Genomic DNA, 15117 nt, shown 5'->3' with positions numbered 1-15117 from the left:
TAAGATGTTAAACCTCTAGATTCAGGTAATCCATATTTTTAGACTGATGTAGATGACTGTATATGTTTTTGCTAACCTACACAAATTTATCATTTCAATTTTGAAAATAAAAGAAGAACTGGAAAGCATTAACAGGTCAGATTTTCAGCACATACTAGTTAGCATGATTATACTGTACACACTTGCAGTGGCACCTTACGCTATCTAAATATCTTGTTTAATAAGTAGCATTCACATCTCCTTTGTTATCCTTGAATCTAATCTAGCACCTATAAGTGCTAGAACCCATAGTTCATTTACAGATTTAAGACTTTAAGAGAGATTCAAGTGTTTCCTGAACAATTGCACTTGTACTTTTTGCGATCTTCTGTTTAGTTACTAATTCATTGACAATTAAATGGTTTTATTTTTAAGGAGATCTCTGCCTCCATTGGAGATACAGTGTTTGGCAGGCTGGACTTGCTGAAGTGGTTTGGAGGAAGGGAAAAGGCATTCTCTAAATGTGCTTGTGATTTTCTAAATCTTAGTGCTAGGAAAAAAAGAAAGTTCCAGTAAGGCATACAGTAAATGAAGATATTATGTATTAGGGATGGAATGAATCTGTCACTTTGATGGATTGTGAGGCAAAGAACAGATTAACAGATTACTCATAGTCAGAATGCAGCTCACTGTGAAAAATGTGCAGGAAATGATAAGTGTTGGTTTGTACTGATTTAATGATATTTTGAAACTACAGTAGCACTCCAGGAGAATAATACAATGTAGCTCATAGCTTGCTTTTTTAAAATTTTTTAATGTATTGCCAGATTGCCATTAAATACTTTCTAAACTTGAACTTTCAAATCATGGAAAGTCATATGAACAGATAAATTTATGTTCTTTTTCAACATTTTTATTAAAATGTGCATTCAAAAATCCTTGATTTGTATGTAAAAGTATACCTTGTATTCTTTTGGTAGTATATCTTCTCTTGCTGTGCACTCACTCAGTTTTTCATTTAAAAGATGCTGGTTTACCCACCTGGAACTGTTAATCTAGAGGAGCCTAGCAAGTAACTCATGCTCCAAAAAAGACATATCAAGAAACAGGTGAGGGGTCTTACAAAGCTGGGTGACTTATTAATTTATCTAAGAACTGAGATAGTCTTTACTAAGCTTTCTTAAATAGATACAATTAAAAATACAAACAAGCAAAAATTACGTCTTCATCTTAGCTGAACCAAATATTTAGCCTATTCTGAACCATACTTTTGATATGAGCTGGTAGTTTGCATTCAGTGCATCATAGTAAGATACTACTTTGAGCATTTGCAGCAGAATTTGCTTCATGGGATATTAAATATTACTAATACAAACAGCAGCATGTTCTGAGATTTAGGTTGATAGCTGCACAAGATGTTAAGAATTGGTCCATTTTTCCTTATAGTGTTTTTACACTCCTGGTTCATACATTGGCATTCTCTGGCCCTTCACAGAATTAGTCAAATAATCCACTGTGAAAACAAGTAGTTCAGCAAATGTGCTCCTCTTCCTGTCACTCAGGCACAAGTTAGTTCTCCTCCCATGTTCATAAAGATTTACTGAGTAATTTATGCAGTTAAATACCATCTTTTGTGTTTTTAGTGATTGCACACTTCAGGTACTTAATAGTCTGACAATTTGATGTCTTTGTAATGACACAAAGCGTGTTTTTTCTTTTCCTGTGTTGAGGTATGGTAACCCTGGCCTTGCACTTTTTAAGTATGCTACAAGGCTGAACAAATTCCTTTTAATTTCTGTATAGATTGTTGGATGAAACCATACTAAAACTTTGAAGCATTTCGATTTTGTTAATAACGTGGATTAAATGATCCCATTGATTTAAGTAATACAAATTAAATGTGATCCAAAAGAAATGCAGTAAAGTATGCTATCTCAGTTTGCAGCAATGTTAAAAATCTTTATACTAAGTGATTTGGCATTTTCTCAGTCTCCCAGTCTGCAAAATTATCTGTAAAAACACAAACTATCAAAGGTGTTCATTAAGATTTAAATGAAAACCTTCTAATTCTAAGGATTTTTGTTGATGGTGAAAATTTTGATACATTGCCATTGATAAGTGCTACTTAATAAAGCATCACTAATTTTCTCCACAGATTTTGCTGATGGACGCTGTTTTTCTGCGAAATTTAACATACTATCATAAAACTTCATAAAACTGAAAACCATGTTCATAAGCCCAAAAGATTCTTTTGCTTTCCATCACAGTTTGGCTGTCATGTGATATTTCAATATATTATTATCTGAAAATATTTTTAAGTAATTTTTTAAAGAAAAATAAAACAAGATTATATAAAAATGTATTGCATTTTGATGTGGAGAATATTTTGCAGAATAATGAAGAATTTCAGTGCAAGCATTAAAGGTACATGATACTGTGAGTGTGTGTGGAATTTATTCTCAGTCTTCCTACAATTCAGCTCACAATGTCAAAAGACAATATTTGCCATTCCACACTGTTATCAGGAAAGCTCTAGATAGTTTATTGCACATTGATTGTATTGATTACAGCTGGAGGCATTGATAGCATAAATAGAGTGTCTTTAATTCGTCAGAATGTGTGATTAACATTTCTGTTTTAAGGAGATAAACTAGCTTCTTCAATAAATTCTCCAAAAAGTATATTCTTTTTCAATCAGAATAAACCCACAATAAACACAAAGAGGCCACAGTCTGTGTTTCTCAGAATAATGCCAGTTGTCTCCAGGCTGGGCCTTGACCTTTAGCCAAGGTTTAACAAATTTTTCAAGATGTTTTATTAAAACTAACTCAGACCTTCTGTCTCACAGATACACACACAAACATACTTTAGTTGCTTCCTAAAAGCAACTGCAGAATTACACTGCAAACTCACTTATTCTCTACTGCAATTTGGCTAAGAAGATTTCAGCACAGATGAGATTTTTTTAAAAATTTCTTTTCAAGATTTTAGGAAAGGTTAATTTAGACATTGCTAGCTAACTTGTGGAAGGGATAAACCATTTTTAACATATATTGTGTAAAATGTTTTAACCTTAAAAGTAATATTAAGTCAACAATGAAACCCTGATACAGTAATGTTTTGATTACTTGTCTTGGTGAGCGAGGCTTGAATGGTAAAACTGTTTGTTTTTCTTGGACACTGAGAGAAAAAAACATGATCTGAATCTAGACTGCCTCAATAGGAAATACTGAACTAGCCAATTCATCTCTGTTGCCTCCGTCATATATAAAAACTCCTCTACCTCACTTTAGAACATCAAAATCCCTATATCTTACCCTTGGACCTCCTAGAGAGAATAGTCATTCATCTCCTAAACCAGGTGCATCAAAATAAATACAAAGATGAAACTGAACAACTCCTTTACACAAGAAATGACTCCAATAAATGAAGACAAAATCAAAGATAAAATCACCCAGCTAGTCACAAATCATCCCGTCTCTGATTTCCCAGACTTGATATTTCAGGCAGATCTTCCAGACATGAGACTTTAAACTAAAATTCATCAATTTCCTGAATAATAAGAACTATTAATTTAGCAGAAATACAGGTTTGACGATATATTATTACCTCACTCCCTCAATTCTCTCTAAATGAATTGCCTCTGTCTTTTCCATTGCAAGTAATTGCCTTATTATCTTTATTTCCCTCTTCCTAACATCATCTCTGTTTTACAGGCATGAACTATTTTCTTTAGAAATTCTGCGATACATGTTTTATATGAAAAACACGTATCTCTAAACTCTTCTGTTTTGTGCCAGACCTGTAGAACTGCATATGTACTCTAAAATTTCTTTACTCTTGTAACTCTATTTGTTGGTCAGACCGAGATAATTCTCTTTAGAAGCAAACACTGTCTTTCCTCCTTCCTTGCACCACTTTGTGTTTCAGTGCAATTGTGGAGAATCGGGTACGTGATGATGCTTTGTGCTCTCAGACCGCATCCTATGAGCGTGGTCAGATTCCAGTGTTAGGCTTGTGCTGGCTGATTCTGAGGCAGATCAAACCACACATGCAAGTGACAGAAATGGAAAATACATTCTTCCATGCCACTGGATGTCAGCATGCATTTAGCTGTTATTCCTAAAAACTTCTGAAGCTTTGGTGTCAACAAAGCCTTTGGCTGTATTCAGGGAATGCAGATATGGTGCACTGACAGAGAGCTAATAATGAGAAGTCCAGGCAAGCATATTGCTGTGTGCATTAGTTGTACCAGGTCTCACTGGCATTAGCTGAACAGCAGAAGAGGAGAAGGATTGGTTGTGAAGTTGGCCGTATATGTGAAAATAATACGATGGTGTAAAAAAATTTTGACGTATGTTTTTTACATTTTAAAATGATGGAAAATTCAATATCTCCTCCTTTAAATCTGCTATACTACTTGCTGGATTTCTACACCAGCAGTTCTGTTTCCTGAGGCGGAAAATTAGTTTTTTCCTTTTTGACTGCAAACAGATAGGTGGTTGTCCCCTGATTCACCCCAGATTATGCGTACATGCCAACAGGAGATGATGTGGAATCAATAACAGGTCCAGAAGTAGCAGACAAACTAACCAAAAAAAAAAAAAGGCAGTTGGAATAATTTAGCAATTACACCAGATGACTGAGCCTTGCCAGATTTCTCTGACAGAAGCAACGCGTACGTGAGATCATGACAGCTTTTCAGAAAGCAGAAGTGCATTACCTTTTTCCTTGGTGTTGGACAATTGAGTTGAGACAATTACAGTCTGGCAGTGCTAAGAAAGCTGCCAAGCTTTGGAAAAATTCATCCCCTTTAGACAAAGCCATGGATGTTGAAGTTGCCTCTACAGCTCTGGCTAATCTCCCTGGCCTCTGGCACAAGTTCATATGCATAATGTTTTTGTGCCAGTTGTTGGAACAGCCATGGCCAGACATAAGTTGAATCAACCCCTAGACAAGTTTAATTTACTCTTTAGAGCTGCAGTGCTCTCATAAGCATGAAGCAAACATATAGGAATTTATCCCCTTCCATTCTTCTTGCCTTGCAGTGAAATAGGTTGGTCAAAAAGGGTGGATCTGGTTCTATCAAAATGAGATGATTCACTGAGGTCCCTTGAATTCTGTGTTCAAGTGTTGACTTGCAGTATTTAGTCTAGTTAGTGATTATATGGAAGCCTTAATGTGTTACAGATCTTTACTGCTGAAGAGGAGAGACAAGAAGGAAACATCAACTATGCAGAGTGTGCAGAGATTAGCTTCATATGTTAGAAGAATTGCAAGACATGGCCACCTGCAAAAGGAATGTCTTAAATTGTGACTTAGATGTGTCCTTCCAGGGCACTCTTTCTCTGATTGATAGCATAATATGAGTGACTTTGTCACTGAACTGCACTTCAGTTTGCAATAAAAAACAGACAACAATAACAATAAAAGCAACTGTTCTGTTTTCCTTTCTCTGAGCTGTAACAATCAAAGACAGTGTTCCATAAAGTGATGTATGTGAAATGACCATTGAACTTTGCATGAACGTATGATAACATGAAAATCATTTTTAAAAGCTATCACAGTAGTTTCCTTGAGAGACAAAAATTGTCCATTAAGTTGAATAGGTGAAGAAGGTACTCTCTTCTCTATGACAAAGGTCCCATCAAAATTTTTTTCTTTACAGAAGTGAAATAGATATGTAACAGCTGCAATGAATCATGTTATGCTCTATAACAAATTTTTATGTATAACATACATTTTGTAGCAATAAGAAATTGTTATAAAGAATTATTTATAATGTGTTTACCTAACAATGCTTTTTCCCATATCAATCCAATGTTTCCTCTTTAGAAAACTGTTAGTGGCATCCATTTCATGTCTAAGCTCAGCTCTAACTCACCAACCATCCAGACAGGGAATGATGCACCACTTACTGTGTTACCCTATTACAGGGTCTTAATATTTAATAATTGTATTGAATGTAAAGTTTATTTTTTAATAATAAAATCTAGCTTGATTTTGTTTTGGCACACTTGACAACATGTGATTTACTTTCCATATTTTTTAATAATCAAAAAAATTAGAACAATTAGAAACATAAAGTGGGCTTTTATGAATGATATTTTGATTTGTATTTTTCAGGGACTGGTCGAATGTGTTCAGTCCCCCCATCATTCCTGGAAGCCAACAACTGGAAGAGCACACTAAATCTTCAATAAAACAGAATATTCAAGGTAGGAATTTGTAAAGAAAATGAGAAGAACCTGGATAGAAAAACATTTCTAAATATTTTTTCTGTGATGCCGGGGCTGCCTTTTCATAGTTTTCTATAGCTTTTAGTTTCAAGTTCTCTTATTTATTATGCTCAGCTCAAGCTAACAGAGTTTTCCATGCAGTATTATTTGCCTCTGCTAGAATAACATGCAGTTGCAGTTTCCTAATGTTCTGGCACTACACACATTAACTCATAAAAAATGCATCTTATTTGTTTAAAATAAGGAATTTATGCTAATGGGGATGGCAAACCTACATAAGAAAGAACACAAAGACTAAACATTCTTATTCAGAGGCACAATTATACTTGCATAAGAGACACTTCTCTTATGAAGAAAAATTTCAAATTTACCCTTAAATGAAATCTTAGAGTGATTTCCTGAGGACTGTTGTCACCAGTGTTACAGGCTTTTGTTTGTTAATGGTATTTGCTCAGAGAATGGCAAAGAACTTAACTGAAACTGGAAAGTCAACAACAGAATAAAGACAATACCTTGTTTTCTTCAAATGCCCTTTTTTCTTATTAGCTATCTTAGGAAAAAGGGTTGAGTTATCATCATAGAGTCACCATATAAATGGTTTGGGCTGAAAGGGACCTCAAAGACCATCCAGTTCCAACCCCCCTACCATGGACAGGGACACCTTCCACTAGACCAGGCTGCTCAAAGTCCCATCCAACCTGGCCTTGAACATTTCCAGGGTAGACATCTACATTTTGCTTCAAGTCTCAGGAATTCATTGTGAGCTCTCATAAATCTGCCCCATGTATTTTGGCTGCCTGAGGGGTAAAGATATCTCAGTGCTTTACTGTCAAAAATAAATAATACCCCTCAAATTGGGAATATTTTCACAGACATATATTTGTAATTGTTTATGACAACAAAAGAGAATTTTGCTGTCAGGAAGGGACCTTGCTTTGAAGAATCAAGTACTATGTTGTGTTAAGGGTCCTAAATAAGCCAAAGAGAACTGGACAGTAATCCTTGAGTTAAAGGCACGTTGGATAAAAATTTCTGATAGGCCCTGTAGAACTTTTTTATGTTAGTATTGTGAAATCCAAGGCTTGCTGCAGTAAAGCTATAATTTTTGTAAATTTTAAAAATTGTGTTATTATATTTAAAAAGCTTTAAAAAAGAAGTCTAATTGGGAATTTGTATTTCTCCTGTTATTCACACTAGGATTTTCAAACTGTTTTGTGAATTGTTCCTAAACTATTTTCCTTTGAGCTGAAATATTTTACGTCATGTGCCTGTGATTGCACAGTTGGAGAACAGAAAATGTCTATATAACATAGCTTTTTATTTAGGCTTTTATTTTTGTACCTTTATTCAGTCAAATTCTGACTCACGTATGTATAATTTTTGTAATTTTGAAAACTTCATACAGAAACTTTTCTATCTGATAATAATAACATAATAATAACCATGCAGTTATTTGTACATTCATTTCAGAGTTCAGAAAAAGCTGCCACATGCCTTCCCTGTTCTTTGTTATCTGGGTTTAGACATCTTGATCAAGCCTTTCTCCAGAAAAACAGTAGCTCCCCTGATTTTAGTGGGACAGCATTTCATTTAATATGACAGGTATTTGCTGGGACTACTTACCTTCATCCTTCTTTCAGCTCAGAACAAAAAAATACTCAACCCTCTCTAAAGTATATCACAGACCTTAGTTTTCATTTAAAATCAAGGTATTTTCTCACCTAAAATACCATTTAATTTTGTAGTGATTTAGGAACAAAAGCCTTGATTCTGCTTTAACCATGATATGCAAATTAAACTGCCAAGAGGTTTTCTCATGCAATTCAACCCCAAAAGTGTGGGTGGTAGCAGCATAAACAGCTATGGAAATTTTCTTTGAAGGCGACCTGGTTATCAATCATTGTGGCCGTGGGCACTTCATTCCTACATGTGGTCAGGTTGCAAACAATGTACCACTCGAAATCAGAAGGATTCCTTCTAACACAGCCGCTACACATTACTTGGGGTTTTTAGAAGAATATCACTTGTTTTAAGTAGTACTTTTATTTAGGAAGAAGAACAGAAGTGAGGTTTTCATGTGTCTATTCAAAATTGAATACTCCATGCTGCTTTTGGAAATTTGTTGCAACACCTAGAAATGCCTTGAAGTGCATTTGGGGGCCTTGTGAGATGCTAAAAGAAAGGATCCTAACTTTAAAAACAAGATACGTCTAGAAAACTTTCTCTTCTTGATCACGTGGTGACCACTAATTCACATGCAGGGAATTATTGCTATAAAGGTATAAATCCAGCTAGTCCTGGATGCAGTATAATTCTGATGTGATATGAATTCAAGGCACGGAGGGAAAGAGGTATTCTCCTGATGAGTCTGAAGAATTTCTTATTCCTAACTCAAACCAGGGAGTATATTGAGGGGCCAGTTCTAAGGTAAAGGGGGAGGGAGATTTAAGCTTAGAGGTGAAAATAGAATCATTTTGAAGAGAAGCATAGGCAGTGAAAAGCAAAATAATAAAAGGAAGAATGCAGTGAAAATAACAACGTGGTTTCCGGTGAAATTGTAATGCTGTGTGAGAGAGTGAGGAATGAACACCATTTCCTTGTGTACTGTGATATGAAGCAGAGAAAAAACATTCAGTTCTTTGCCTTCTTTCAGCGTTGCATAATTTTCCCAGGAGTTATCCAAACAAAATACCTCAGTTAACCTCATTTAATTTCCCAGGCCTGATGAAGCACCCACAGCAGGGAGGGCATCACTTTGGCTTTACCTTCTTACCTTTGGTTACATTAAAAGACAGTTTCTTTCTGTTGGTATTTGTTCATGCTACTGAGGAAATAAAAATGAAATCTCTTCTGAAGCGATAAAGCTCACACTTTGGTATGCATCAAATGCACCAGCCTACTTTCTGGTCTCCAGATAATGTAACCTATATATCGTTGTGTGATCCTGGCTGTAAATAGACTCTGAGCATTCTGAAACTGCTGCTGTTCACATAACAGGCCATTACTTATTATGAAGTGTTAGAGCATACAAAGCATTCAGTTGGTATTAGCAGCCTGAGAATGGGATGAACATTTATGGTGAAATGCAAGATACAGATTGCATTCAGCTGTGAATTATTTCCTATCAAAAAGGTATACATCATATAACTTAGATTTAGCTTATATGAAAGGCAGACAGGCTCAGAAATCAGAAGCTACAATGTATAAAGCATCTGTAATAAAAGTCTGTATGGTTTTATCAGTGTGTTTTAGGCTAAAGATTCAATTTTGTTACCTGAAAACATTCTTGAATTTCATATAACTTTAGAAAACCCAGATTTAAAATTTTTATTGTCTGGAAGAATCTTATTTCCTCTCTGATATTGAAAGCTCTTTTGTACAGATTTACCTATACTGGATATTTAGGTGACATATTGAATACCAGACATTCAAATTCTTTCATTCTTACAGGCCTTAAGTACGCACTGCCTTTGTTCAAGCTAAAAAATTATTAAGAAGGTTATTGAGGAAAATATCACTTAGAAATACTTTGATCCACTATTAGTAAAGGTACTTCTGGTGAACTGCTTCATTGGACTTCGAAAAGTCCAGTCATTGAGCAAACTCCAACTGACATCATTTCACCTCAGCTAAATACAAGTCCTCAGAAATATAATAAAAATGTGAATTGCTGTTATCTTGAAGGTAACAATTCAGAAGTCAGAAGATTACACACTTTAAAGAAAAAAAATCTCTCACATCTGACAGAAAGGTATTTCCATGATATTGTCTGAGGGAATAGGAGTGATTTATTCTTACGTTTTCCATTTCATGCAGGTGAAGATGACTTCAATGCTGAAGAAGATGAGGAAGGTTTGACTCTTCTGTATGATCCATGCCTGTACCGTTACTTTGATCCAAATTCTGGGAAGTACTATGAATTGGCATAGTCAGACCATGAGAGGATCTCATTTTATATTCAGAGTATCTTTTAACTTCTTGCAAAACATGACTGAGTATAATTTATTACCTAACTTAAAACTTAAATTAAACAATAGTTTTGCAACCAAATTAATATATTTTGTAAACAGTGTCTTATTTTTATAGTTTTGTATGAAGTTGTAGTGCAGTGGAAAATTACATAACATAAATGTTCCTTGTGTCTAGGACAGTTATTTGTTAGTCTAATTTATTTCCAATATTCACAGCTTCCATATGAAAACAAATGAAGCTGAATCAAGAAGGTTAGTGGTATTTGTCTGTAAATTATGGTTTTACTCAAATAAAAAAAATTAATTACTTGCTTACTGCTTGCTTCATTGGTGTGAGCTATCTTATTCTGTAAGATATACAGTGTGTTGTTTACAGGCCTCCATTTCATAAGATCACTTTCTCCTTTTAGTCATCAGAGAAAGCAGCATTTCCCTCATCTTCAAGAAATTCTCTGCTGTTGCACGTTACAGTGATGGGGTGATGCCAGAGGGGGGGTGGTGCTGTGTGTACAGAGCCGAGCGCTTCAGGGTCTGTGTTCACATGAAAATGAAATCATTACATGAAATTAACAAAATACTGCACAGGTATTATATTTGTTTTATTTTTTCACTTATTTATTACTATGCATGAATCATGTGCACTGCACTTTGCTCTAAAATCCAGTTACCCTGACCCTGATGTCTGTGCATTGCCATGGCTGCTACTTGGCTCCAAGCAGTGCCTGACATTTCCAGCCCCAGAGCAAGTGCAGTGCTGTTGCCAATAGCATCCCCCCAAACAACGGGACACTTGCCTAAAGGGTAAATAAATCTTTACAAAATCAGCTGCCAGGTATTTAAAAAAGGTGTCAGGCAGGGGTTGCCTATGAAAGAAGTCCGAGGGATTGTGTTGTAAGGGAGTTGATTTAGTGGAACAGCTTTGGAGTCCACCTAACACTTTCTTTGGAGACAGCGGAAGAGAATGTGAAAATCACATGGCAAAACTGATCTATAGGCATTTCTGGAGATTTTTGTTCTAAGTTTCTACTTGATTATATCCAGTGCTATTCCACTGTAATTATTTGCAAGTTGACTACTCAGTGAATTTTTAAGAATAATGTATTTGAATGTCATAAAGTGAGCTTAGTAAGCTCACTGGCAAGTGATTTAAAATTATATGTCTGTAAATTATATGTAATTATGGATCCCAGTTAATGAATATCCTAGAATCAATTGGAAATGCAGTTGGTAATAGTGACTTGGCATAAGATCAGACTGTGTATTTGGCTCTGTGGCAGGTACAAACATATCATCACAAATTGATTCAAGTAAGAGTAACACTGAAATCCACAGGAAGACAGATACTGTGCTGAGATAATTTACTTACCCAGCCTTAGCCAGAAAGATTTGTCCCTGTTCTTGCTAATGCCATAATCAGTTTAAAAGTTCAGTGAAATCATAATTTTGACCTTCAAAAAACAGATGCTGGCTTGTACAGGCTTGTGCATATCTAACCACTTTCTTTTTGGCATCATTTAGTGATAAGGGACCACACTCCCTCTGTCTGTGGCAAGGGCTATTTAAAATATGTTGTTAATTTTCTTCCCATAGCCACGTGTCTCACAGGAGTGGTTGGATGTCCTAGAGCACCACTGTGAGTCCAGACTGGATCACTGCTGCTACTGAGCTGCTCACTTGGAAGAAAAATAAAAAAGAAACAACTAAATCCTGGTTGCAAACTGGTGTCAGATGGATTGTCAGCCAATGCCTGTCTGCATAGAAATGCTTGTCCTGGCTTCACAGTAGGCAGTCACATACAGAAGTGTACCAGTGGGCATCCAAAGCTTGGGCAAAAGGAAGTCCTTGGAGACTCCACACTCTTATCCCCACCTTTAATGGGATAAGGAGTCAGGTAGGCAGCAACAGTAGGTTCAGGGTGAGTCTGTTATTCCAAAGAGGTTCACAGTCAAGTCCAGATACACTGTTTTCTTGTCATTAGCACAGTAGTATTTTATAGGTAAGCAGGTAGTATCCTGCTTTTCAAACTCAGCAGTTTGGGATCCTTGCCCTTTGTGTTCTAGCTAGCAGCTTTATGTCTTCAGCATCCGTGGGGATTGATTGCCATGATGCTGTGAACAACACCTGTGAGTTGAGCAGCTCAAAAGGGCTCTGAGTTTTCCTCACCGTGTTTTTCTTAATCATCATCCTGTGAACCCAGAACTAAAACACTGCTGACACAGTGGGCTTTTTGTTGAGCCAATTTGTCAAAGCCAGCAGTTATGGCAAGTGATGAGGAACACAGAGATTTGCTCCTAGCCAGTCATGTGCAATGTTTAGCCCGTGAGAATCACATAGTTCTCACTGGAGCGTGCTTTCCAACAGGTGAAAAGACCTATGTCTGGGCATAAAGTTTCAGGTTAATGAAACTGCAGGGATTTATTTCTACAGCCCCAGCATCAGTTATGATTTTTAGGAACAGAAATTTTGAAATGCAATAAATTTTAGTAAGCGTTCATTAACATTTCTTGGATCTGCATTGAAAATAGAGGAATTGAATTTAGAGTTCCTGGAGTCAGCAGATCACAAGTCAATCAATTGGTCTCTCAGGCCTTTCTATGTTCCTTACACACATGAGGTGTGACAGACATCTCTGCTTTGTTTCTACTTGCTAAAAAACACAGCCAGCCAGCTTTCAGATGGTTCAGAAGGAATAAGGAATCTTTAAAACACTTTTTGCTGTTTTAAACCATAACCCAGAGCAGTGTGTTTCTGTGTTGCTGGAATGATTCTCCCCATTTCTCATTGTTTTTCCCTTAAATTTTCTCTGAAATCCAACCAAATAACCAGGTTTCAGCCTTCAGATCTCTGTGGACACCTGGAGCACTGAGGTGTAGGTCAGTGACAACCTGGTGCCTGTGAGCACCCATGTGGATTCCTCCAAGCAGCTGCCAGGATTTTAATCTTGCAGTACCCAAGTGTTGTCTGTACGTCCGAGCCTCATTATACCAAACAAAGAACACACTGTGTCCTAAGGAGCTTACAGTAGGAAATCAATATTGATTTTTCTTCTCTGCTGCCGTGGTTACTAGGTGAGAAAATATGAAAAGTCATGCTTTATTATTCACATATTCTTCAGCCATAAAGTGTTCTCTTCAGCAGCACATCCTCTAAACACTGAGTCGAATGGCAAGGATCCACAGCCTGAAAAATCCATGAAGATAATTTTGCATAATGAATTTCACATTCAACTTATTTTTCCATGGTATTTCTTCCTTTCAGAAAAGGGCTTATTTTTTTAAGCAATGGGCTAAATGTAAAATGAAAAGACAATCCAGCCTGTCTTTTCTATGTGGTATTGCTGATAATCACCACTTTTCTCATGGTTACTATAGTAACTTCGCATCCTTATCTGCCACCTTTTTTGGCACCTTCAAGAAAACTATTTAAAATGAGTTCCCTGATAAAGCGAAAGCTTGGCTTCATGATACCCATGGGAATATGTAAGTGTAACAACAATATTTATAATTTTTTCTTATTTGGTGTTTAACTTGCTTATTAGCAGCTGTACAGGTATTTCTCGCTGTGATGTTTTGGGATCCTGCTGCAGGCGTTATAACCAGCACAAATGCAAAAGCCCTGGATGAAACCCCAGAAACAACTGTGAGCTCCCAAGGGCTCACATGCAGCAGCCCACAATGCAAAGACCTGAGTAGGATTTTGCTCTTATCACACCACTCTAAAGGCAGTTCTGTTTCCAAGTTTGACATTTTCAAGGAGACAAATAATCTGTGGGCATTAAACTACATGGTAAGAATTATTATGAAGCTTCCTGGGGTAAATCAGTGTTGAATCAACAGCCTTGTGATGCTTTTAATCCCTTTCCAAGTATGTGCCATCCAGTCTGCATGGCAGATGAGAGTGGACTTGGGTTGGGGATGCTGAGGAACTGAGAGAGATTTTTGGAGGTGAGTCAAAGGCCAATGCAAAAACCAGATGCCCCTGATGAGCACAGCTCCCCAGCAGTTCCACCTCTTTTTCTGTCCTAAGGGCACCAAAATGGTGCTTGTGATAAAGGTTGTTTTTCTAATTCTGTCAAAATGTGGCCCAGATAAATCCCTCTGCTTATGCAGCCCCTGTGCCAGTGTCCTTGAAGATTCCTACACAGAAGTACCCTCAGCCCTGAAAGAGAAAGGAGATGTTGACACCTGAACAGCTGCTGTTGGCTCCTGGCCATCAGGCACAATGGTCCAGTGTGGGCTGCAGAGGGGCAGAACATTTTGCTGAAGGCAGAGCACTCAGTGATCCATCCCTGTGGCTGTGACATCTTCAGCAGATCTCTGGCTTTTAATTCGTTATCATGTTCTTTCCCCAGGAGTTTTGAAGAGCACACAGGTTTGAAAGATACGTAGTAACAAAACAACAGAGGAAAAATGCTATCAAGAGCCATTAAATGAAAAGCAATTTTCCTTTTGTAGCATGGCTGGAGTGCTCCTGGGGAATAATACTGTGTCCTCATCCCACTCCTTACAGATACCCTCCCCTGGCCACTGCCAGAGAAGAGATACAGGCTATGCTAATAGTGAGTCCTCTGCACTGACCCACACAGCCACAGTAAAATACTTCTCATAAGGAAAACCAGCTGGGCTCCCAGTACAACTGTTACCACACTGCTAGTGCTAGTGTACTTCAAAAAATGTTTACATTACACTGTGTAGGGTTTTTTTCTGAGAAAAAGTTTATTATGGGATGATTGTGCATTTTATCTGCGTGGGAGACCAAAAAACCTTAGGTCACAGAAATTACTAACATTTTAGAGCACTGCATATTTATTAGGCCATCTGCTGCTGCAGCGCTCAAGGCAGAAACCTTCGTACAGGCAATCTATTCTCAGCTACTGTTTTACCACCTGATGTGCAAAATATCAAAGCTCTAGATGCATTTATTAGTGT

At 37.0% G+C, this 15117-nt stretch overlaps 1 protein-coding gene across 10 annotated transcripts in view; it reads left to right on the top strand.

Moving 5' to 3' along the window:
• The window catches only part of CFAP20DC (CFAP20 domain containing), a 73087-nt gene extending 62583 nt beyond the window's left edge, over positions 1 to 10504 (top strand). For 8 of the 10 annotated variants that reach the window (XM_039383595.1, XM_039383594.1, XM_039383593.1 and 5 more), the window contains 2 exons: positions 6106 to 6197; positions 10035 to 10504. In XM_039383595.1, the coding sequence (XP_039239529.1) occupies positions 6106 to 6197; positions 10035 to 10147 (205 nt within the window). In that variant the 3' untranslated portion in view covers positions 10148 to 10504. Of the gene's footprint in view, positions 1 to 1004; positions 1089 to 2134; positions 2402 to 6105; positions 6198 to 10034 lie in introns of those variants that run through there. The other 2 variants (XR_005564405.1, XR_005564406.1) reach the window with 2 other exon arrangements.
• The last annotated feature ends 4613 nt before the right edge of the window (positions 10505 to 15117 follow it).

The sequence above is a fragment of the Pipra filicauda genome, unplaced genomic scaffold (genome assembly GCF_003945595.2).
Source record: "Pipra filicauda isolate LSUMZ 115617 unplaced genomic scaffold, ASM394559v2 scaffold318_size846807_pilon, whole genome shotgun sequence".
Lineage (NCBI taxonomy): Eukaryota > Metazoa > Chordata > Aves > Passeriformes > Pipridae > Pipra > Pipra filicauda.
This window is presented reverse-complemented; position numbering and strand designations above follow the sequence as displayed.